Here is a 25622-nt window from a genome sequence, read left to right on the forward strand (position 1 = left end):
ATGGTACACCTGTGCCCAAGGGGATCAGGTCCCATTCCACCAGGGCTGCCTCTACTTCAGCAGCTTTTCTCAGAGGGGTCCCAACCAAAGACATTCTAGAAGCTGCTACTTGGAGCTCTGTTCATACATTCACAAAGCTTTACCATTTACCTCTCTTTTCTAAATCTAGGGCAGGCTTTGCCACTGCAGTCTTGCAGGGCGTTATAGCTGCTCCTAATGCTATTTAGTTCCATCCTCCCATCCATAGCTTTGGGATTCTGCCCAAATGTAATGACTGCAACAATGAAACACGTAGAACCATAGTACAGTTGTGTACACTTAACATAAATGTAGATGTTCGAGTGTATTCACTGTTGCATTTCGGGTTACCCACCTGACATCCCCCATTCTATACCTTTTCTTTCCTTCACTATACTCAAAAGCCTTTGTGGTGTATTTGCTTTTAGTTGAAGGTAAATTTTATGTTTCTAAGGTAATTTTATATATTTACTGTTTATATATTTTTGCTCCCCATTTGGGGGGCACCTGACATCTGGGGTAAGAAAAACTGATTAAAATGATGTCTGCTGCATGTTTTATACCCCTGATGACCTGACGTCATGGAAGAGGAGACAGCAACCGATGCAGGACCCAAGACTTTGTTATTCAGGCCGACTGAGGGCAACCTGCCAGCAGATTACCCTAATGTAATGACTGCAACAGTGAATACACTCGAACATCTACATTTATGGTAAGTGTATACAACTGTACTTTTCAATGACACATAGAGCGAAATTTAAAAACAGCGAAGGTTTAGATCAACGTCGCTTGGCCTGAGCCGTGACATTGCCCTTTATCCCACTGTAGTGCAATCTTGGAGTTGGTATATTTAGTTGGGGGGGTACAGACCCCCACATTAGGGCATGTGGGGGTGAAGCCCCCCAATTTGTAATGTTTTAACTGGTGTGTAGTGTATTGTTGGTCTACCAATTTCTTTCCCTAGGAAAAAAAATTGGTGACCTGTGGTTTCGCTGTTTTTGAATTTTGCTTTTTATGTGTCGTCGAAACTGCAGTCACTGTAATGTAATTTTGACAATATAACATAGACCCAATCTGTGCATACTTTTACCAAACACTACTACTTAGCCTTTTCCAGGTCTAGAGCAGGATTCACCACTGCCATTCTGCAGGGTATCCTCTCCTTTCCCTAATCTTCCTTCCACCCTCATCTCAGCTTTGGGAATCATCCCACAAGTCAGGACTGGAACAGCAAAGTAAGAGGAACATAGTATTGTTGTGCACACTTGCCACAAATGTAGATGTTTGAGTGTATTCACTGCTGCAGTCTTCTTTTTCCCCTCCTTCCCCTTTACCTACAGTAGCAGTCTGCTTCTTTCTTCTTGCCAAGCCAGTGGATCCTCTGGGTGTTCTCCCTGCTTGGCCTAGTTTCTCTCTTAGACCCTTTCTTTATTGTTCATCTGGAGGGCTCCTACCTGGTAGGGGCGGTAAGAAAAAATTGATGATATGGCTCCCTATATACCCGAGCATGCTGACATCTGATAGGATGTCTGCCAGCCTGAGGAGGGGGGAGATTTTTACTCTGGTTGTTGGGCCGGCCAAAGGCTTACACAGCAGGAAATCTCACAATTCAGGACTGCAGTAATGAATACACTCCGGCATCTACATTTATGGTACGTGTACAAAACTGTGTATTTTCTGCTGTCTCAGAGAAACTGGAAGTAACAGAATATATTAGTTTTTTTGGGGTGCAGCTGGACTGGTATTCCACAGCAGGATTTGTTATTTGAGAGGACATATAGTGTGTTTGTGCTTCTGGCTTAGCCATGAGAAGGCTGCCTAGACCTGTATTGTTAGAGATGAAGTCATGCCAATAGAGGGAGTTGGTCCTGACAAAACTGTGATGGGGGGCAAAGTTTTTAACATTGGAGATGCTGGAGTGTCTGTAGAAGATGGTTGTTCAGTGTGTACAAGACGGAATGGGAGTGGGTTTGGGATTTCTGCAGCCATATAACACCAAAGGAGGTTCTGAAGTAGAAACTGCTGGTAGAATAAACTTTTGCTATGCTTTTATTTAGCGCTTTTGTCCCAAAGTATCGCAGGACTACTTCAGAATCATTAACTGTAAAAGATAAGGAAATTGATAACTGTAAACAGTCTCAATCTGCAGTGTTATGGGGATCTGAGAGACTTGTGGAAGGGGGAGGAGTTAGATCCCTAGAGGCAAACTTCTGTAAAAGTGCAGAGGTTGCGTCTGGTAACTGAAAAGTTGAACAGGACAAAAACAAGACAACATGGATCTAGCATAGTAAGTACGCAAATTTCATTTACTCCTCCCATTCATATGCTAATGTTCACTGATGACAAACTGCAGTTTTGACTAGCAGTGCTCATTTCTTTGGCTTTTAGTTTTAGGTAGGCAGAGTTTTCCTTTAGGAGGGGTATGGAGGCACTGTCTAAGCTAACATTCAAAGATTTTGCTTGATGCTGCTTGCTTCAGGTTTGTATGTACACTGCTTCATGCTTGTACATTGACAGGGCTTTAAATATCTGAGAAGTACATGTATATCCAGAATGCTAATCAAAAGTGTCTGCAGTGGCTCCACCTTAGGAACATGCACACACTTAATCCTGTGTACACAGATGTCTTGAAGAGCACACCTGTAAATATATGACCTTTTTGATAAGTCTCCAGAAGCTGTCAACACAACCAGAATGTCTTCCATTTAACACATTAAGATTACCATCTTCTTTCTACAGTAAATCAAACACAAACATGTATGTGACACCTTGAAGAATCCATAATGGCAGAATACAGTGAGTTAAAACTGAAATTGGACAGACTGAAAAAGTGAGCAATTTATGTACTGTAACCTGATATCATCAAAAAACAGTCTGCTCACAGGTCTCTGATAATAGAACAGACACACTTACTGTGCTTTGTTAATGTGTAAGGCCTACCAAGGGGCCACCATTAGGGACTTTTCAAGCTTAAGGGTAATTGTGACAAGGTCATTATTCATTTTGGAATGAACAGGCTGTGGAGGTTTTCCACTTTTGGTGTGCAGTAGCATACTGTGGGATTAATGAGCATAAACACATCTTTAGCAAAATGCTTCCTTCGCCTCTTGCAGCACCCATGTAGTGGAATGAAATTGTCCCATTGATTCACTGACTAAAGACATGGAGGTGTAAACAAATAAGGAGTGTTAACTGTCATTGTCAACCTAGAGTAAGCCACCTAGAATGCTTGCAGTGTGCGAGGCTGTAACCTCTCTCCATGGGAAGTTTTAAAAAGGAAGTTTTCTTTCCCTATTGTATTTTTCTACACATCTACAGATTCTATAACAAAAAAATAAACTTACTGAAGGAAAAAAAAATCAAACCCAGTGGAGTCTTTGCTTAAATAACAGAATTTATCATTACTGCAACATAATGTAAAGATTCAATGTGTATGACAAATTCTGTTTTAACTTATTTTTGCAGATTCAGTGAAAAGGGTTACCATGTCTCAAGTACTTGCAAAAGTTCACCTTAAAACAGGAAGACCAGAAAAACGATAAATTAGAAATAGAGGGCTTGCACAAAATCAGTGTGAATTGAATATAATAATATCAAAGCTTACAGAAAATGAAGATTTCTTAATTTTAGCAGTCTGTGCATTTTGTGAATAAACTACTCAAACTCAGACAAATATGCTGAACTGCTAATTGACTGTTAATCAGAACAGAATGGGAACAAATGGTACAAAGTCAATTCAGGAATGATCATATCTTAAATGTATTACTGGCAGACCTGGGCTCTGTCTTTTCCCTCACCATGGCAGTAACCTCTGTAATTAAAACAAATGTAGATAACATATTTTACCTAAAGATAAAATTAAAATGCCATTTTTAATATTTATCCTTCTTAGTCATTACCGCTGGAAATTACTAGAGAGAATACTGAAGTCCTGTTCTGTGTGAGCCGCATAAATCTGTTTAGGCTGCAGCATAAGGAAATTCTGTTGTATAATTAATTGTATTCATCTATAAATAGCTATATGCCATAAGTATGCTACTAAATTTAAAAAGAAAAGCAAAATTTTGGAGAAGTGTTAACATTAGTTGAGATACACAACAGAAAAAGTTACTTTGCTTTCAAAAATTATCCTAGTCAAAAAAAAAAACGTCTGGGTAAAGCAGTTTACAAAAAACACACATCAAACATTCAGATACATCTATAAGCTCAGCTTGATATCAGATTGAAAGCAGTAATAAGGTGATGTAATTACATCAGAAATTTAATATTACAACATTCCCATGTTACATTTCCCTAGAGACCTTGCATATTTGCATGCCTTTCTTGTATTACCTTCCCGTCTACTTTTTTGTCTGTGGATTTCTTGTGTTTCCAAGTGCTATACATCTCATGTAATGTTTTTCTTGCACTGTTGTTCTTTCACATTTCCTCGTAAGTTTAATTATCTCCTTTTGGTGTATATTATGAGAACTATATTGTATAAACTTTTTATACTGTTCCTTTCACACTTGTCCAAAGACCAGTGTACTTACCTGGTTATAACTAATGCTAAAGTAAAATAAATCAGCCCACAAACACTTCCCACTTGTAAGGACATAGTAAAATTGTTGAATAATTTTCTGCAAATGTCACTGTAAGCATCCATTATAGTGTTAGCGTTACAGAACAGGGGACATCCACTTGCTGCCATGAATAAAATTAGAAACTCAAAAGTTCTGGGGAGAAGATGTAATACTTTGCAATCTCTTATGTGTCTCGAGAAAAGTCCAACTTTAAGCCCCATGTCAGTCATGCTGAATGAAGTGGTAGTATTTTGACACATCCCTTATATGTATGGTAGCAGATTGTTGTGTTACTGGTTCACAAGGGGAGGAGTGGGTGCCGTATTAAACCTAGGCAGTTGTAGACCTATCAGCCTGACCTGATAATCTAGGCAAAATCTTGAGGAGAGCGACAATAGAATGTATCCTCAACAAAAAAAATTTAGAAGGAAGAGCTGTGGGTTTAGAAGGGTAGCACTTGTATTTTGGATTAAGCTACTCAAAATGATAAATGGATTCTTATAGCAATAATGTTTTGGTCAAAGCCGGTTGTACAGCTAGAATTACTGCATTTTTTGTAGTAAAATAAATGAGCTTGTATGTATTATGTAGTAGCAAGATTTGCCATTGTGCTAATGCTTATGTGAGAGCTGATTTAATTTGCAAGACTGAGGAAAAGACTAACCTTTCTTTTGCTGTCTTAGAGCCACAGTTTTACCGGTATGAGGGAGTGTGGTTAACAGAGGCTGGAATGGCAATGTTGCGCAATCTCACTATGTCTCCCCTACATAAGAGAAAACAACGTAAATCTCGTCTATCTACTTTGAGTGGTGATCTAGGGCTGGAGTGCAATGATATGTGCCTGCAAGATGATAAGAAGGAGGAAGACCCAGAATGTGAGGATGGAAAAGGTAATTGCTAAAATGTGACAAAAATTCATGGAACTTAAAACATTTACTGAAATGAAGGTGATTTATTAAACTTGAAAGCCTTTCATTGTTTCAGTTTACAGCTTGGAGGTTTATTGATATAAGTTGCCTGACTTTGTTTCTTACCAGGAATTTACAAATTTCTTGCCTTTAATATCAGTAGGACACAACTGTGAAAGGCTTAGTAGATTTCTGTTCTATGTTAGTACTAGAAGATGGGTATTGTTCAGTTATTCTGTGATTTGGAATGTACAGAACTTACTGGTAATGCTTTGCACATGCTGCATAGCTGATAGTATTAACAGTGCATACTTTACCATTAAATCTTCAATTAGCTGGTCTGTTTGTGGGCATTCAGCCTGGTTTGTTGAGTGACCTAGTTTTGGTTAATGGCTTAGGACCTTAAAAGCTGGCTGACATAAACAATGTCTGTGTGGTATGCTTTTCATTTGTGGGCTATACAAGCTGTAACAAAGTCACCTGTTGTGGGTACAGCTTGACAAAAACAAGACTACCTGAGTAGGAATGGGCATGATGTTTGAGTTTCACTGTTGAAGTAATAATATCTTGGAAATTCCTGTTGTGGAAGCCCCTGACCAGGTTGAATAACAGAGATTTGTTTCTGTACTCATAGCCTGGTTGGACAGCCTTCCCTTCTGATGGCAGGGTACAAGGGGTCATTAGTCTGTGCAATTTTCTTAGTTCTTTCTTGCTTTCGCGGCCTGATACAGCCTTCGTTGAATACATCAGTGGGTCTGAATTCAAGGTAAAGTGACTAAAGCTATGCCCCTTGGGAAATAATCTTTTTCTTTCTTTACAGAAACATTCCACTTCCTGTGTACTGTTATGTATTATTGTTTAAAGTAAGGAATCTCTCATCCTTATTTCAAAAATTTCATTTTCCATCTACTAAGATTTGAGTACAACTTCATTATTAGTCTTTCTTGCAGTTCATAACCCTCCTACAACTCAACTCCGTCAAGCTTGAGAGTACTGTTCCCATAGTAACCATTTGTGTAATTTTTCTGTTAGATGTATCCATTTCACTTGTTTCCCCCAACTCCATCTTTAATATAGCTGTCTTTAATAAATGATTTTTCCCTTTATTTCCATAATATAATAATGTTTTTAATGACTGATGGAATCTGAACTTACATAAACAAAAACACTAACTCATTGGCATTAAGTCTTTTTGTAAGTGCACTTCTAGATCCAAAAGACAGTTAAAATATATTGTATATCCTGTTTAAAACTCAAGTTCTACACAATACTAGAAGGTGTTTCCAGGCTTTCAAAAGTCGCATCTCCAGCACTTTTCTGATACCTGTGAAAGCATCTTATCGAGTTTACTAAGAATACAAAAGTATGTACTCCGACATTTCCAAGCAAACATTATGAATTTTCTTGAGATAGTTAAAATCTTCATGCTAAGCATACTTCTCCCTTTTGCAACTCTGAAATCTGCTTAATCTTCTATTAAATGTTTTCTTCAGTGTAATCTTTTGTATTATTTTGGTTTCTAATAATGCTTCATATGCTTTTTCTTTGGCTTTTCTTTATGGCCCGTTCAGTTCCGGTTTCAGTTACCCTCACTAACATAGGTTTCTCTCAACCTTCCTCCCTTTTGTCTTTTACAATATTTTTACTTTCCTTCAGTCCCATATAAGCTAATCTAAACTTGCTTGGCATGTTATATGTTGTTTGTATTAACCTCATATCATTCTTTAACAGCCCCCCCTTTATCTGTATCCAGTAATTCAACTTGTTTTCAGTTCTTTCTATTATTCCCCAATTCCTATTGGTAGGATTTATTTTGTCCAATCCTAAACGTGGTCTAGTCTTAATATCTCCTTGCATTCCCTTGAGGTATATGAAACCACAAATAGTTCTCTTTTTTTTTTTCATTATTTGTAGTCAGAACTCCTGTTTGGCTTAATTTACATGTCAACTCTTCCACTGAATTTGGCTTAATTTACGTGTCAACTCCTCCACTGAATTTTTATCATTTTCTTATGAAACTTGGGACCATGAAGTGCACTGTTTAGATGTTAACATCAAAAAGGACTTGGTAAACAAGAGGTATACATCAATGTATTTATAGGAAAAACTGTTTTCCAAATGTATAACTCCATTATGAGTGATCACCCTGTTATCCAGAAGAAAAATATATTGAAAGGGCAGATAGGGCGGCCAGTATGACTTCGGTTAGAGATAAGTTAGACAGTGAACTCGATTATATTGGTGGGTTGTTTCATGACAGGGGTTACCCAATAGACATGATTAATAATTTCAAGGAAGAAATCTTACTAGGATGGGGGATTAAATTTAAACCTCTATTCAATAGTGGAGAAGGTAGTGTGAACAATACCACCTTGGTAGAAAAGGAAGAAAATACACTATATATGGTTACAACATTTAATGAGGAAACAAAAAAGATGTTATATAATGAGGAAATATTGGGATTTTTTTTTTGGGCCATACCCAATAAATTGGAAGTTTTTAACCAGCCCTTAAAATTTAGTTGCAAGTAAAATGACAATTTAAAGGAATTGTTTGAGAAAAATGTTCAGGTTAGGAATATAGGAAAAACAGGTACTTTTAGATGTGGTTGATGCAATCAATGCATATTTATAGCTGATAGAGAAGAGTTTGTTTTACCTGCCCCCCAATGTAGATGTCAAGTGAAAGAATATTTTAATCGTCAGCCGAAAGGGGTTGTCTATATTGTAGTATGTTGGGTATTTTACATAGGCAAAATGGAACGCAGTTTAAAACAGCGTATATATGAACATGTATATGAAATCAGTAGGAAGAAAGAATGTAATGCACTTTATAGACCTGCTTTAGTATGTGAAAATGCTGATTTTAAATTTTGGGTATTGGCAAAGGTTCATATTTCGGATAGGGGGGTGATTGGCAGAACAGGCTTGAGTTTAGGAAATTAATATGGCAGTTGAGGCTTGATGCATGCATTTATCCTGGTCTTAATGACCATGTTTCTTTGACATCTGCGTTAAAAATTAAAAGCCAACTGCTATTAATATTAGTAGTTTTTAACATAACAAAGGTATTAAATATATATTTTTATGTAATTAAAATTTATATAAATTTATATATACTTTTTATGTATGTAATTAAAACTAAATTTATACTGTTTTTTGTTTTTACCCAGTCACATAATGGGTGTACTTAATTAATCAAGGAGGGATGTGATGTCAGTAGATTCTGAAGTTTCCTGTTTTGGAAAAGAAAGCACTTAATCTGAAAACTGGAATAAAACCTCCTGATGTGTTATGTAGTCCAATCTCGCCTACATTCTTACCTGTGGGGTTCCGGCTCCGACTCTGCTATACTTTAAGTCTTCAATTGGCTCGTGGCTAAGAGGTATCCCATGCTGCACTGCTCCCTTTACCCAGATCTTGTTTGCCGCTTGTTAGCCTCAGACGTGGTCTTGCTCTTGGCCTTGGCTAAGTATAACTTTTTATTCTACTTTTTAGTAGTTTGTTGCTCCAAAATCTACTTTCATAGCTAGTCTCTGTTTTTTTGATAAAACTGCTTGTGTAGCCTGTTCCATGGCTTTTTGACTTATCTGGTTTGCGTTCCTTCCCTTCTTACTGGCTAGGCCCGTCTCACTTAGAGGACCTAGTCCTTCCTCCCTAGTTGTGTGTGTCCCAGTTTCCCTGTGTGTGCTTGTTCCGGTGGTTGCCTCGTCCCTTTGGGCTAGGGCCGTTTAACTTAGAGGATCTAGTCCTCCCTTGTTTTGTTTGTCTGGACTGTTTAAATTAGAGGTCCTTTCTTCCCTGTGGTGTTTGTTCTAACGACGGTTTAATTTAGAGGCATATTTCCCGCGTTTTTCTATTGTTGGTGTTGGGTTTGTCTTCTGATATTGTGTGCACTGTCATACCAATATGTCTAAGATTACAAAAGAACACAAGCCTTCGGGCTTCAAAAAAATGTGGCAATTGTGGATATAAAATGTCTATTACTGATGGGCACTCTGTGTGCATGTATTGCTTGGGGGCTATCCACCTCCAAGAATCCTGTGTGTTCTGTCACGCCTTTATCCCACGCGTTCTTCAAGAGAGGAAGAACAAACTGATTCTGAAGGGATTACTGAAACCCTCCTTCGAAGAAGACTTGGAGAAGGCTTCCAGTTCTAAGTCCTCTCCCTCTTAAACAGACAAGACCTCTAAGTAAAAAAAAAATGCTGTCCGGCTCTGTCAGTTTTATCAGAGCCACCAGAGAAAGTTGCCAAGTCTACTTTAGCTTTTTAGGCTCCATTGGCTTTGGGGCCGAAGGATGTGGGTGAATTTACCAAGTCAACATCGGCTCCCAGTCTCTCAGAGCTGGTGACAGAGATACTTGTTCGGAGCCGGTCTCCAGTTTCTAGACCGGTTTCTCCTTCTCATAAGTCTCCTTCTGTAGGGAGGTCCAGATCTATGACCTTATCCTCTAGGTCCTCCAGGACTCTCTCGGACGATGATGTAGATAGAGTGGTACAGAGACTGCTCCAATCACTGGTGTTGGCCAAATTGTTTTTGGCTCCAGTCCAATTGACCCTGGAGCCCAACACCCATCCATCCTCGTATTTTCCTCCGAGCCTTTCTCGGCCTTCAGAGCTAAAGTTGTCAGTTCTGTCTGATGCCTTTAGGTAGGCTCCAGTAACCTATCCTGGCATCTCTGTTGCGATCACCGCTCTGACCTCGTCGGCTCAGTCTGAGGGGTCCAGGACTCATAGTTCCTCGGTCGGACCCGAGGGAGAGGTCTCTGGTTGATCTTCTTCGGCTCCTAGCCTCCCGTTCGGTGCTTCGGCACAGATGAGCTCGGGCCCTGCCTCGGCTTCGGACCTTATCCCTTCGGCCCCGAGGGCTTCCACAGTTGTCATTCTTCGTAGCCGGGGGGGATCAGCTTTTGAGGTCATGCGGAGCATGCTGGCCAGGTCCTCAGCTGCATCTGATGGCACCGACACTCTACCCCCTCCAGCACCAGTATCAGTTTCTTATCATCTGTCCTTGGACAGCGGAGACCCAAGGCCTCAGGATACCTCCATGAGTTGCCCCCAACTTTCTGAGGTCTTCCCAGAGTGTTTGCCTGAGGAGCCCCCCAGAAAAAGTGTGTGCAAGAGAAAGCACATAGACTCCCAGGATGTCTATCACTTTGGACACCGACCTCGAGGAGTCGGAGGGGTCCCCCAAGTAGTCCTCTGAATATATCTCTTTCTCCGATATCCTGGAGATCTTGAAGCAGAGAGGCAACTGGCCCTCCAAATCTCCCTCTGAGGAGGAGTCTGTGTTTCTGAAGGCCTTTGGGTCTCAACCCACTGCCTCCTGGGTTTCTCTCCCGTGGGATGAACTCCTGGATGTTGTTTGTCGAAGGGTGTGGGAAACCCCTGACACTGTGTAACCAGTCCCGAGGAGACCCAACAAGTTTCTGTCCGCCCCGCTCAAAAGTAATTTTTCACAAAGGGCGATACAGTAGATGCCATGGTGGTGGCAGCGGCCACCAAGAAGGAACTGGCTGAGACTTCATCTACCCTCCATCCCCCTAACAAGGAGACTAGGACCATGGATCGGTATGGGAAGCATATGTTTTCTTAAGCGGCCTTTACTGTGCGGTCGCTGAACTATGTCACATTTTACACAGCTCCAAAGAGATCTTCTAAGAGAGCTTGGAGAATCTCTGCTGGGTAATGTTTCTGACGCAATGGCTCAGAAGGTCAGTGCCCAGATGTCTACCCTAAATTCCATTGCTAACTCCTCCATGAGGCTGATCTCGCATGCAGCCGACAGAGCGAGTAGGGCAGCGAGTTCCAGAGTCTCTCTTAGGAGGCACTCCTGGATGCGCCTGTGTTATTTCGTGGAGACCTTTAAGTCTACATTCACCAACTCCCCATTTGATGGTTCATTGTTGTTCAGAACCAAGGTGAAGGATACTCTCACTAGGTGCGAACAGGAAGAAAAACTCTGTCTGCTGTGGGAGTCCGTTTTTCCATGCCTTATAGACCTTATCCCAAGGGCCACAAAAATGTGGTTCAGAAAGCCGCAGAGGTTTTTTCAAGAAACACAAAGTGATTCCCCCTCCAGAGGCAGGGGAGGGGGTGATAACTCAGGTAGACGCCACCCTAGAGGCAGAGGCAGCCCGCGTAACCAGGGGGACCACGATTCCTTTCGCGGTTCCCTCTACCAGTGCTCATGATGGGAGGCCCAACTGCGCTTCTACAGAGCCAGTCGGGGGTCGCATTTCGCTATACCCAGAAGCCTGGCGAGGCATCACCCAGGACAAGTGGGTATTAAAGATAATTACTGGAGGGTATCATATTCCCTTCTCTTCTCACCCCCCGCCAACTTAGAGAATCCCAGATGCCCCACCCAGTCAAAGGGATTCTGCAGCTTCAGAAGTTGAAAAGCTGCTAGCAAAAGGAGCCATCCAGCATGTCCCCTAAGACCAGCTCGGATTAGGGACTTAAGATTCTTTTTGTGCCAAAAAGAACAGGGGGACCCGAGACCCATCTTGGATCTCAGCCGCTTGAACCTCCATGTAAAAAAGTCCAAGTTCCGAATGGTCACTTTACAGTCTAGTCTTCCATTGTTGGGGAAAGAAGTATGGATGTGCTCCATCGACCTCAAGGATGCTTACTACCATATAAAGATGGACAGGGCATCCAGAAGTCATTTACGCTTCCGGCTGGGAGCCAGTCATTTTCAATTTCGAGTCCTGCCCTTTGGTCTCATCACAGCCCCAGGGTGTTCATCAAATGTATGGCAGTGGTGACTGCTCACTAGACATCAGGGATTCCAAGTGTTTCCGTACCAGGACGACTGGCTCCTGTCTGCCACCACCAGGCATCTACTACTACAGATCAGGGACACCGCCATTGCGCTGTCAACAATTGGGTATCACACTAAACTGGGAAAAGTCTGCCTTCCTGCCCTCGCAGCTTGTCACCTTTATAGGTGCCGATTTAGACACCATGCTCATGAGGGCTTTCTTACTACAAGAAAGAATTCAGGTTTTGCAACAACAGGTTTAAGCGTTGCTTCCACTGAAATAGGTAAAGGCAAAAATGGTTCTCAAATTGTTAGGGACAATGGCTGCCACAATTGTGCTAGTCCCTCTTGCAAGACTACACATGAGGCTCCTTCAGTGGCTGCTCTTTGCTCAGTGGTCCCTACAGCACCTTCCGCTTTCCCATCTTATTATGATTACAGACAAGTGCAAGCAGGATCTACGCTGATGCCTTAAAACCAGCAATCTCAATGTGAGAAAGCCCATCGTTCCACCTCCTGCAGTTGCCACGATGACCACGGATGCCTCCCATATTGGGGGGGGGGGGCATTATCTCAGCAGGACAGTCCAAGGCACGTGGCAAGAGCACAAGATATATTTGCATATCAACGTCCTGGAGATGAGAGCAGTGCTATTAGCGTTGCAAGCACTCCACAGCTTTCTTCCTCTCGGGATGATTGCAATCCACTCGGACAACTTATCGGTGGTATGGTATCTGAACAAACAGGGGGGAACCAAGTTGTATCCCCTTTGCAGAGAGGCTATTCGGGTGTGGGAGTGGGCAATGTCTTCCCAACGCTTTTTTGTGGCAATGCATATTCCGGGGAAGTCCAACATGATTGCCGACAGGTTGAGCAGAGCTATTCTGATGCCTCATTAGTGGTCTCTGAACAAGCAGGTTGCAGAGCAGATTTTCCACAGATGGGGTCAGCCTTGCTGCAACCTATTTGCCAGTCCCCTCAATACCAAGTGCAGCAGCTACTTCACCCTTATCCCCCTCAGGGGGAGACACCCAGGGATGCTCTAGTTCTCGATTGGCCCTCTGGTCTTCTTTATGCATTCCCACCTATTCCTCTGATAGCAAAGGTTATTCAGAAAGCACAATTCTTGGAAGCAGAATGATTCTGATTGCTCCACACTGGCCTCGTCAAATTTGGTTCCCCTTTCTCCATCCCTGTCTCTTGGACGACCCCTGGATTCTGGACCCACAGCCAAACCTATTGACTCGTATGTCAGGGCAGTTCCATCCCTCTCTTCAGACCCTCCGGTTGACAGCTTGGCTACTCCAGTTCAGTCACTAGTCAGGCTTCATCATTTTTCTCCGGAAGTGGTTCATATTCTGTCTTCTTCCCATAAGCCTTTGACTAGGAAGATTTATTCCAGTAAATGGTAAAGATTCTCCATTTGGGCTCATGAAAGGCAGATTGACTCTTACACCACACCAATTTCATCAGTTCTGGAATTTCACTCCATGCTTTTCAGTCAGGGGTCAGTTAGCAGCTATCTCCACCTTTCATGTCGCTAATGAACCCAGTCTAATGGCGCATAGACTTTGTAAGACATTCTTAAAGGTTACTATGCTGCTTCAACCTCCAGTCTTTGATCCTGTAATGCCATGGGACCTCAATTTTGTGTTACAGTGTCTCACTTAGTCTCCCTTTGAGCCTGCAGCTACTTGTGATTTGAAATATCTGTCATGGAAGACTATCTTTTTAGTAGCCATCACTTCAGCTAGGCGAGTCTCTGAGCTCCAAACTTTGTCAGTTAGACCTCCTTACTTTGTATTTCACAAGAATAGGGTTTCCCTCAGACCATATCCTTCCTTTATGCCAAAGGTTGCTTCGGTTATTAACCTCAACCAGTCTATTGAACTGCCTGTATTTTTTCCCAGAATTTTCTAATAAGGCAGAATTTAAATTCCACCAGCTAGATGCTCATAGACAATTGCGTTTCTATTTACATAGAACGAAGGACCTTAGGAAATCAGATCAGCTGTTTTGTCTCGTTTTCAGACAATAGACTTGGGTCTCATGTTTCTAAAGTAACCCTATCCAGATGGATCTCTAGTTGTATTTCCTTCATTTATGCCTCAACCAGTAAGGAATTACCTTTTAAGGTGAAGGCTCATTCTGCACGAATGATGTCTACTTCTTCGGCATTTCAGGCCAGGATGTCTATGGATAATATTTGTGCTGCGGCTACATGGGCATCTCCTCACACCTTTATTAGTCACTACAAATTGGATTTGATATCCAGAGGCAGATCTTCCTTTGGTTCCACAGTGCTCAGGAGTATTTTCCACTGAGTCACCCAAGGTTCAGGTGCTGGGGACGCTGTCCCACGGGTAATAATGTAGGCAAGATTGGACTACATAACATCAAGAAGTTATGTACTCACCTTAACGTTCGATGTATGTAGTCCATCTCGCCTCACATTCTTACTTACCCTCCCACCTTCCCCCTCCTGGAGGGGCCTAGAGGTTAGTTCTAGTTTCAGTACTCCTTTTGTTGTTGGGCTGATTCTTCCTCTCTGTGTCTTGTGTGTGTGGGGTGTGATTGCCTGAGCTTGCAGAAAACAAGATCTGGGGAAAGGGAGCAGTGCAGCATGAGATACCTCTTAGCCACGAGCTAATTGAAGACTTCGAGCTAGAGTATGGGCGAGTCGGAGCCGAGGTTCGGCTCCGAACCCCACGGCTAAGAATGTGAGGCAAGATGGACTACATACATCGAACGTTATGGTGAGTACTTAACTTCTTATTTTATTTTATTCAACACTTTTCATGTGGATTTACTGTTATATTGTCATTTTTGAACTGCTTTATGGTGTGCCTGCCTTTATTGGGTGCTGCGTGTTGACTGGACCTCTGTTTTATTTGAGGATTTATTTTGTCCAGTCCTAAAAGTGGTCTAGTCTTAATATCTCCATGCATTCCCTTGAGGTATATGAAACCCCAAATAGTTCTCTTTTTTTTTTTTTTTTTTTTTCATTATGTGAGCTTTGGCCAACTGAGACCTGCATGAGAAGAGCTAAATAGATTTTTATCTGCACTCTTATCAAATACACGATTTAATGTAATTTGTTTGTGTTGCATTGAGCAATATCTAGCTGGAAGTTGACTGTTTTTCAGTAGGTCTTATACAAGTGGTATTTTCAGTTAAGGCTTGTTAAAAAACCTGCATAGCCAGTGATGAGTGGGGGTAGTTTACCTCATTGTTATTCGGTTTCTGTCTTATACAAGTGGTACATTGAATTGCTTTCTGTTTAAACTGTGAGCTTTGGCCAACTGAGACCTGAATGAGTGGAGCTAAGTAGATTTTTATTTGCACTTTTATCAAATACACAATTTAAAGTAATTTGTTTGTATTGCATTGAGCAATATCTAGCTGGAAGTTGTGACTGTAGGTCCCCACCCACCCTGTTTTTGTCTTGGTGTTAATCTTGTGGCTTTGAAACTGCCCGCCCCTCTTGTAAAATACTCCGCCTGGGCCCATCTCATTTGCTCACTCAAAAAAAAAATAAAAAATTATCTGCTTTTACTGTATTTGTGTTTCTTCCTACTTTATTTTGCTTTTGCGTCATCTTAAAAGTACTCAGTTGTATTTATTACTGCTTGGTGTAACTCATTCTACACCTTTTAGTTTAAGCACTTGGGCTTCAGACCAGTTGTTTTACATTAAGAAGGTTTGTGGTCTGCACTGTAGTGGCAGGACAGGTAGCTTACATCCTTCTAAGTTGGGAACTGCTGATTGAGGGCTCAGTGTCTGTTATTCTAAAAGTGTATTAATTCTGGTTTAAGCACTTGGGCTTCAGGCCAGTTATTTTACATTAAGAGGGTTCGTGGTCTGCACTCTTGTTGGAGGAGAGGCTGGACTCTGCCCTTTTGAGCTGGGAATTTCTGGTTAAAGGCTTATAGTGCCTGCATATTTGAACTGCTTCTTACTGAAATTGGTACACCTTGTTTGCTGTAGTATAGACTAGATCCAGGCCTGCTGAATCTAGCTTTGTTTGTATGCTTGTTATTTCCCTGAAACGCTAATTCCACCTAAAACGCAGCTTTTCAGCGATTCTGTGGATCCCTAGTGATATCTGCATTGCTTTACTGTACTTATTTCCTTGTTTCGCTTGAATGAAAGTTACTGTTTGTCGTTTTTGCATTTAAGTTACCTGTAGCACATTGCATTTAAGTTACCTGGCACTTGCTCACTAAAGCAATTATATAAGTCAGCACTAAAAAATTAAAAGCACTACACCCTCACAAATTCCCCTTGAATACCTTGTTCCCCATTGGCCCTTTTTTTAATTATAAAGGAATTCCCAATACTATTCTAGCATGTCCAAAGGTCAGTTGTCAATCTCCTCTCCGGTCCAGCTGGTGAATCTGGGAATCTTGAGGCAATGTTACAACTGCATCATGTACACAGACAACCCTCTCCTCCTCCCAACAAATTCCAACACATGTGAGAGATGCAACCATATAGCCAAACTGGAGGCTAAGCTCTCTCAACTCAGTACTGGTGTAACCAGTCAGGAGGAAAAGGAAACCACACTCACTACAATTCCAGTCTCGCATAGACCTACCATGACAGCAAACCAAACACATAAACACACAAAAACATACTCGGAGGCTCTAAATAAAAATCTGCCTAAGCAGCAGAGACCTCCAAAGCAGACACCCAAGCAACCGCACACCCAAAACAAAACATGTGCAACACATAGCTCACAAAGCCAGTGTGCCGAACAGTCACAGCCCTTAAGGCTAAACAACACACCCGATACACTTGTAATAGGTTACTCTATCGTCAGGCACACTGATGTCCCGCTCACCAGGCTGAACAAGGAGAAGGTCACATTGAGCTGCCTGTCGGGTGCTAGAATCTGCCACATAACACAAGCACGCAGGTCACTCCAAGGCAAGTACAAATATGACTCGGTCATTGTCCATGCTGGTGTGAATGACCTGAGACATACCTCCCTGGACTACATGAAAAGAGACATAGAGGAGCTCTCTGAGCATGTAGCCCAGGCCGGTATGACCCTGACCTTGAGTAGCATCTTACCCTCACCAAGAATGATGCCACAATATGAAGACAAGATGATCGATTTCAACAATTGGCTTAAGTATTGGTGTCATTCAAAGGGGATCCAATGCCTGTCAGCCTGGGATGACATGCTCGACAAGCCACGATGCTTCGCTAGGGACGGCTTGCACCTGTCACCCCTGGGCTTTCGGATATTGGCAAAGGCTCTTGCTACCCCCATAGTGCCTTTTTTAGGCAAGGCACAAAAGACACACCCACCTCCATAGGTATCACAAGGGATAAGAAACTAAGAGTAGTGCTACTCAACGCCAGAAGTCTAAACCTCAAGATGCATGCACTCGAAACTCTCCTTAGCATGGAGAACATCGATATCTGTGCAGTAACAGAAACCTGGTTCAAGGCTCCTGAGAGCACCCCAGCACTACCAGGTTATACCTTATACCATGCTTTTCAGCCCCAAAACTTGGACCGAACCACAAAAGGAGAGGGAGTATCAATATTCGTCAGATACCCACACCTCAAGGTTGGTGGCACAGCACGAAGCATCAGAGACTATCCATGTGCAACTAACAGTGGGTAAAACTGCCTTCCAGTTTATAGCCTGCTACAGACCACCCTCCCAAACCCAGGAACTCCACTCGGCCTTCCTGAGAACACTGGAAAATATGAAGGTCTCGCCAAACACCATTATATTGGGCGACTTCAACTACCCAAACATAGACTGGGAGCATTACTCTAGCTCCAACACCTTAGCCCAAAGGTTCCTAGAATTTATAAACTCAAATGCTATGGAACAACTTGTTACCACTCCCACAAGAGGGGAAAAGCATATTGGACCTGATCATCACCAACATGTGGACTCTGTGCTCCAGACCAGAAGTGTATCCCTCACTGGTAAGATCAGACCATAAACTAATCTCACTGGATATTCACATCCCGACCCCACCCCCTGTCCAGAAAACCACAGTGAAAAACTTCTCTAAAGCAAATTTCACACTCCTCAAAACCGAGGTGGAATCCTTCAAAGCCCCCGGGCCTGTGGAAAATATGGCCCAGACCACAGAATCCTTTATAAATACATTCTATGAACACCTTCAGGAATGCATGGATCATGCAATCCCAAATAAAACCAAGACCCAATCCTCCAAAGGCAGACATCCTGTCTGGTGGACCCCAGCCATAAACAAGCTATACAATAGAAGGAGGAAGCTACTTACATGATAGAGCAAAATCCCAAAAAGGGAAGGCATCTCTGATCAGTATTGGCAAAAAACTATGGGCACTCATAAAATCGTCTAAGGCCAGCTTTGAGAGAAAAATTGCACAGGACACTAAGGATAATCACAAGGCTTTCTTTAGTTATGTTAGGAACCTGGGTGGGAATTCCCAGATATGCTCAGAATTAGTCCAAAATGACAAAAAAATACACCGAACCCACAGACATTGTCAACATCCTAGCTGACAGGTTCAGCGCAAACTACCCCCCCCCCCACCCACCCACCAAAAGGGCAAATATCTATCCCAGCAGAGTGCTGCCCCCCTGACATCTCAGATGCTCAGGTAAGAGTTGCCCTCTCCAAAGCAAAAAACACAGTATCAAAGGGACCAGACGGTGTCCCGGGCTGCGTCCTACATGAACTCCAAGAAGAGCTAAACCCAAACACAAAACTACTGTTCAATCTCAGCCTTACTACAGGATATGTACCCAAAGAGTGGCGTACAACAACGGTGGTCCCTCTCCACAAAGGTGGTGCCTCAACGGATCCTGGAAACTATCGACCCATAAGCCTGACTAGCTTGGTCTGCAAAGCTATGGAAAGGATCATCATGGACCTTATAAATAAAGATATTGGGGACCTACAGACACTGGATCCTACCCAGTTCGGCTTTGTTAAGGGCAGATCCTGCCTCTTAAACCTGGTCGATTTCTTTGAAACAGTCACCAAGGCAATTGACGAGGGGAAGGTGGTCCACACAGCCTACCTGGACCTCGCAAAAGCCTTCGATACAATACCCCACTCTGGCATTATAGATAAGCTCACCAGCTTAAATATAAACCCCATGTCACTAGATGAGTTGCCAACTGGCTCAAGGACAGAACCCACATGGTTAGAATTGCTAGAGCCATGTCAGACTCCAAACCAGTTACAAGTGGCGTCCCACAAGGCTCAGTCCTGGGACCTCTCTTGTTCGGTATATATTTCTCAGAGGTACAGGCCAACACGGAAGGACTGTGGCTGACCAAGTTCGCAGATGACTGCAAACTGGGCGCCATAATCGACTCTCCAGCCGACACAAGCATCCTCCAAAAGGGCCTCATAGAAACAGACAACTGGTGCCAGAGCCATGGCCTCAAGCTAAATGCCAAAAAGTGTATAGTCATCCCCTTTGGCAAAAACAATGCTCACAAATAACCACATAAGTGGTAATCCATTAAGTACGGAAGAAGTAATTAGAGACCTGGGGACCCAAGTTGATAGCAATCTCTCATTTGAAAACCACGTGGCCAGAGTGGTTAGAAAAACATTTTATATAGCCCACCTAATCATGAAGGGATTCACATCTAGATCAGGGGAGGTCATCGTGCCTCTTTACTCATCCCCTCATCAGGCCCATAATTGAGTACAATGCCCCTTTTGGGATGTACCTTACCAGACACCTGCAGCAACTGGAAAGACCCCAAAAGTACCTCACCAAGAGGATCAAAGGGATCAAACAGATGCCATATGCTGCCCAGTTAAAGAAACTCCAGCTCTACTCAGTGGCATACTGCCTGCTCAGAGGCAATCTGTGCCTGACGTATAAAGCCACGTCCAACCTGGAATTAATGGACATGCTGCACCTCAGAAAATCCAAATCCCATCAAGCTACGCGATCGAGAGACTTGAACCTCAGCACTGAAATAAATAGGACATGCTGGAGGGACAGATTCATAACCCAGAGGCTCCCTTCACTCTGGAATAAAATCCCAGTCCAGGTTAGGCAGAGCCCCTCATTGACTCTCTTCAAGAGGAATCTTGATGAGTGGATGGGGGATCGTAGGTTTACCCCGGGTATCACTTCTGTGTCACTGTTAGACAGAGGCACAGTATACTAACCTCAAAAAAGGGCATAGCAAAATTAATTTAAAATGGGTGGCGAAAGCCAAACGCACTCTGGCTTGGCTTATAAATGCCCTAGGACAGATAGCCTAGTATGAACCTATGAACTCCTGTTTGGCTTAATTTACATGTCTTCCTTCTGTTAACGGTAAGTGCTGCCATCTAGGGGAATATTTTACCATCTTTGCTTGAATTACTCTTAGCTGTGATGTGGTTAATTTGACTTCAAATCCAGCAATCCCAAACCTCCTTGTCTGTCAGTAAAGTCAAGTAGTCCAGTTTTACCCTATACCTTTTTTTTCCTCGCCAAGAACTTGCTTTTTTTTATTTCCCATTTTTTTACTAGGTTTACTGAGATAACCCATGCATACTGTCAACTGAACTGAAAACAGTTTTACTCTTGTAGTTTGCTGTATTTATCCATATGAAAAATTGCAGATGTTTTAACTTCTTGACTGCCTTTTGTTTTGTCTCTTCTCACACATCTTTAGCAACTAGGTCAACCTCTGTTTAATCTAACCTCCCCTCCCAAGTGTCTTAGAGTTATACCCCTTCCTGTAAGGCTGTGTTAAAGTATCAGTTAATGAGTTGGTATGCAGTTTAAAACTGTTTTGTTTTTTTATTTATTTTATATTCTGGTAATTCCTTAATTTGAATAGTATATGGATATTTCTTTGAGGGTTAATGATATAAAGTATGACATCTGCTAACATTAATTTTTGATGTCCTGCCTTAGATCGCTGTTGCAGTATTTTAAACTTTTGGGGTTCTCTCTCCAAATAACCAAGGCAGTAAGACATTTGCTGTCATGGTAGAGTCTTCAACAACTGTACTTTTTCTAAAGTACTATTCATATCTTACCTGCAAGTTTTCAGTTTATATTACCAGTGGCTCTAAATACATCAAACATAATAAGGTGATAATGTGAAATTGTGTGTTGTACCTCATTGTAGCTTAGATGATTTGGAAAGAGATACTTCCACTTTTATATTGGCATGTGACCCTTGAAATTAAATATTTTCTGGATGAATTTATTTGGAAATCCCAAATTCTGTCAAGTTTTAAATACCTTCTCTGGATTCTAAGCCAATAATTGATTTTTTCTTTCTTTCTGTAGCATCAGTTTCTTAATGATTCATAAATTTTTCAATAAATCCACATTAATCTAAATTATCCTTAACAGCAATGAAGTCAACGTTTTAGCAGTTGCAGTCTTAAATATGTAATCTGGTTTGGCTTCTGTGATCCCTTCTTTTTTATCACTACCGCTACAGCTTCTCTTCATGTGCTTGGGGTGCCCCCCTCGACTTAATAACCTGAAGAGAATGTGCTTATTTTTTCCCCTGTTTAACTTCTGCCAGGATTCCATCTGACCCTTGAAATTTCTCCTATAGCCTTAGAGTTTAGTGCTAAGGTTAATTTTCTCTCTTTTTTTAAATAGAATTAACCTGTTTTGTTCCAAGATTTGTGGGAGATCCAAGCTTTCAAGAATTTAATTTCTCAGTTCCCGTCTAACCTGATCCTCTGTCAGTACAACACTTTGGGTACTTCTAATGTTTTGTCCAAATATTTTTCCTGTTTTGCTTCTTTCTTGAGTCTGTAGTTTATCTTGGCACTTTTTGCTGACTTTGTGTCTTTGCTAGCAGTTTAGCATTTCACCTGTTTGCATTGAAGAATAATAGATTAAGGTATTTTTTCTTGTGTTATTAAGGGTGTCAAGATATTCTGAGGCAAGTCTTTAAGCCCTGGTAAGATGATCTTAATCTTCCTGGCTTAACTTCCTTAAATTTCTCTGAAGTTTTTTTTTTTTTTCAAAGATTGTCTTTATGATTCCTTAATTGTAACTGACATTTTAATATTTAATTTGAGCTTCCCCCATTCATTTACAAGGTTTTCCTTTATATAGGTACTATTAGAGAGAGAGAGACTCTCTCTTATGCCTGTTACCCACACCATGACACCAGGCTCCTCTTCAGCAGTTGTGTAGGGAAACTAGAGTGTTTTTCTATGTTATAATATTCACTACTGATCTTCGTGTTTCACTGTTGCAGTCCTTACATTTGGGTAATCTGCTGGCAGGTTGCCCTCAGTCGGCCTGAATAACAAAATCTTGGGTCCTGCGTCTGTTGCGGTCTCCTCTTCCATGACGTCAGGTTGTCAGGGGTATAAAACATGTAGCCGATGCCATTTTAATCGGTCTTTCTTGCTGCGCGGTGCCCAAAGCAGTTCGCAAGTGCCGGTCGGTCTACTCCTGAAATTTTTGTTTTCGAGTTTCAGAACCGAAGTCTTCAAACTAAAGCGAAGTACCCTGTTGGGGAAACTTTTTCTTGCTCCTTACCAATGTCAGTAAAAGTTAATAATGGCATTACTTGTGGGAAGCAAATACATCATAAGGATTTTCATTTGTACTGTATTCCTTGCCTAGGCCCTGATCACAACGTGCCTTGCTGTCGGTTTTGTGCTAAATTTTACCAACGCACTGTTAAGCGTCGGTATATTTTTGCTTCCAAATATTTTGGCTCTAGATTTAACTACCCTGAAATGTTGTCTGTTAGCCATCCGACTACTGAAGTACAGAAAAAACCCAAGGAAAAGACAGAGACAGACCGTTGAGGTCCAAAACAGACGACAAAGCTTCTTCTAAGCCAGTCGCCGGTACTCAGTGAGGCGCTTTCGCAGCCCCTGATACCCGCTACTTTTGAGTCGCAGGCCTCTACTGAAACCCATTCTGAGTCCGGTATGCCGCGAGATTCGCAAAGTATTGAACCCGCCGATGTCTCTCCCTTGGATGGGTCCGGAGCCGCTGAGCAGGCACCAGCTTCTAAGGGTGTTTTCAGGCCTCAATATTGTTATATTAAACCGATGCCATCAACAAAAACAAGGTCAAAAACAACCCCCCCCCCCCCTGCTAAGAGGCCTAGGCAAGCCACTGATTATGAATCTTCAGATCAGGTTTCCATTTCTTCTTATTTCTCTTCTAATCAGGAATTTTCTATCCCACCTTATGAGGATTCTGATGCAGAGGAATCCATCCCATCTGCATCTCCTCCTGAGGATTACTCTTTTGGGAAAGACTTTGCATACCTTAAGGGAACATTTTCACTGTCAGAGTCAGGAATTCTCTGAATCAAAAAAGAGGCTTAAGGATTTTCTTCTTCTTCCTCAGCATAGGCCTTTGGCAATACCTCCTGTTTTAGACATTGTTGATGATGTGTTCTGGGAATCAAGCTTGGCTCCTGATTCCCTGCCTCCGGCTCCTAGTAAGCCAGATAGATATTACAGGGATGTTCATAGTGTTTCACTGTTGCAGTCATTACACTTGGGTTATCCTGCTGGCAGGCTACACGCAGTCGGCCAGAGTTCCAAAGTCTAGGTCCGGCATCTGTTGCTGTCGCCTCTTCCTTGACGTCAGTGCGCCAGGGGTATAAAAGATGCAACCGACGCCATTTTCTCCAGTCTTTCTTGCCGCGCGGTGCCCGAAGCAAAAGGAGTTCGCATGTGCCGGCCGGCTGACTCCTGAGATTTTCAGAATCGAGCTTCAGAACCGAAGTCTTCAATAAAGCTAAGTACCCCGTTGGGGAAACTTTTTCTTGCTCCAGACCGATGTCAGTAAAAGTTAACAATTGTATTTCTTGTGGGAAGCAAATACCTGATAAGGACTTTCTCTCTTACTGTATTCCTTGCCTAGGCCCTGACCACGACGTTACTAGTTGTCGGTTTTGTGCAAGATTCAACAAACGCACTATTAAGCGTTGGTTTGATTTTGCTTTACATTACTTTGGCTGAAGGTTTAACTACATAATGCCATCGGAACAACCGACCAGAATTCATAAAAAACACAAAGACAAGGAAAGGGACAGGCATCCGAGGTCCAAAACCGACGACGAAGCCTCTTCTAGGCCAGTCGCCGGTTCTCAGTGAGGCGCTTTCGCAGCCCCTGACACCCGCTACCTCAGAGCCACAGGCCATATCAGACTCCCACGTGGAGACACCTAGCCCTGTGGAAACTCAAGGTATTGGGCCTGCGGAAACTGTTCCCTCAGATGGGTCTGGAACCGCTGAGCAGGTATTGGCTTCTGAAGGTGTTTTCAGACCTTCACAGCTTACTATTAAGTCCACTACAGCAACCAAGGCAAAGTCAAAAACACCATTAAAGACAAGGAAACAAGTACAGCATTCTCCTGGACAGTCATCCATGCCAAAGAAACAGATGCTTAAAATGGCCGTAGACTTAATTACCTAGCTCGGGGGTTCCCATCCCCCTCCAGATAAAAGGCCTAGGCAAGATACTGACTATGATTCCTCTGACCAGGTTTCTATTTCCTCTGATTCCTCTTCAGATCAGGGATATTCTCTCCCTCCCTATAAGGACTGTGATGCAGAAGAATCTATACCTTCAGCTTCTCCGCCTGAGGATTATTCTTTTGGGGAAAACCTGCACACCATGAGGGAGCATTTCCATTGGGAGAGCCAGGATTATTCAGAATCCAAGAAAAGGCTCAGAGACTTTCTTTTATTGCCTCAGCACAGGCCCCTGGCTATACCCCTTGTGCTTGATATTGTTGATAATGCTTTCTCTGAATCCAGTCTGTCTCCTGATTTTTTACCCCCTGCAGCAGTCAAGCCAGACAGGTACTACAGGGTCCCTGACTCTCATAAATGTCTTTATAAAAACCCTGCTGCTGACCCAGAAACAATTTCTCAGGGTCCCAAAGGGGTTAAGGCTTCAACTGCTAAAAACCCTGTCCCTCTGATAGAGATTCTAGAGCTCTGGATAGATGGGGAACAAAGTTTACACTTCTGTTACTTTAGCTGTAAGGGCTTTAAACTGCCAGTTTCACATGCTTAAATATCAACAGTACCTCATGTCTCTGTTAAAACAGAAAATGCTTACAAACTCAGAAAGTCCTGACAGTAAGGAAATGCAGGATTTATTGCATGCAGCTGAACAAGTGGGAAAAGCATACTCTGCAGTGTGGTTTTGATTCATTAGAGGTTTCTTGTAGAGCCGCAGTTACAGGCTCTGTCATCCAAAGGCATGCTTGGTTGAAAGAACAAAGTTTACCTGAACATGTTAAAGTAAAATTATTGGATGCTCCACTACAGCATGATACTTTGTTTGGTGTTAAGGCAGAAGAGGTGTTAAAGAAAATGGAGGATAAAGCAAAATCAATGCAGACAGTAAAGGATTTCTTACAGGTACAACCA

The 25622-nt window shown here is 42.3% G+C and overlaps 1 protein-coding gene across 1 annotated transcript in view; it reads left to right on the forward strand.

The window, feature by feature from the left end:
• The window catches only part of KMT2D (lysine methyltransferase 2D), a 3358270-nt gene that overhangs the window by 1734763 nt on the left and 1597885 nt on the right, over positions 1-25622 (forward strand). Inside the window, exon 21 of the mRNA XM_044082193.1 lies at positions 5264-5470. Within this exon, the coding sequence (XP_043938128.1) occupies positions 5264-5470 (207 nt within the window). The remainder of the gene's footprint in view (positions 1-5263; positions 5471-25622) is intronic.

The sequence above is a fragment of the Protopterus annectens genome, chromosome 9.part0 (genome assembly GCF_019279795.1).
Source record: "Protopterus annectens isolate FY-2018-M chromosome 9.part0, PAN1.0, whole genome shotgun sequence".
Classification (NCBI taxonomy): Eukaryota; Metazoa; Chordata; order Ceratodontiformes; family Protopteridae; genus Protopterus; species Protopterus annectens.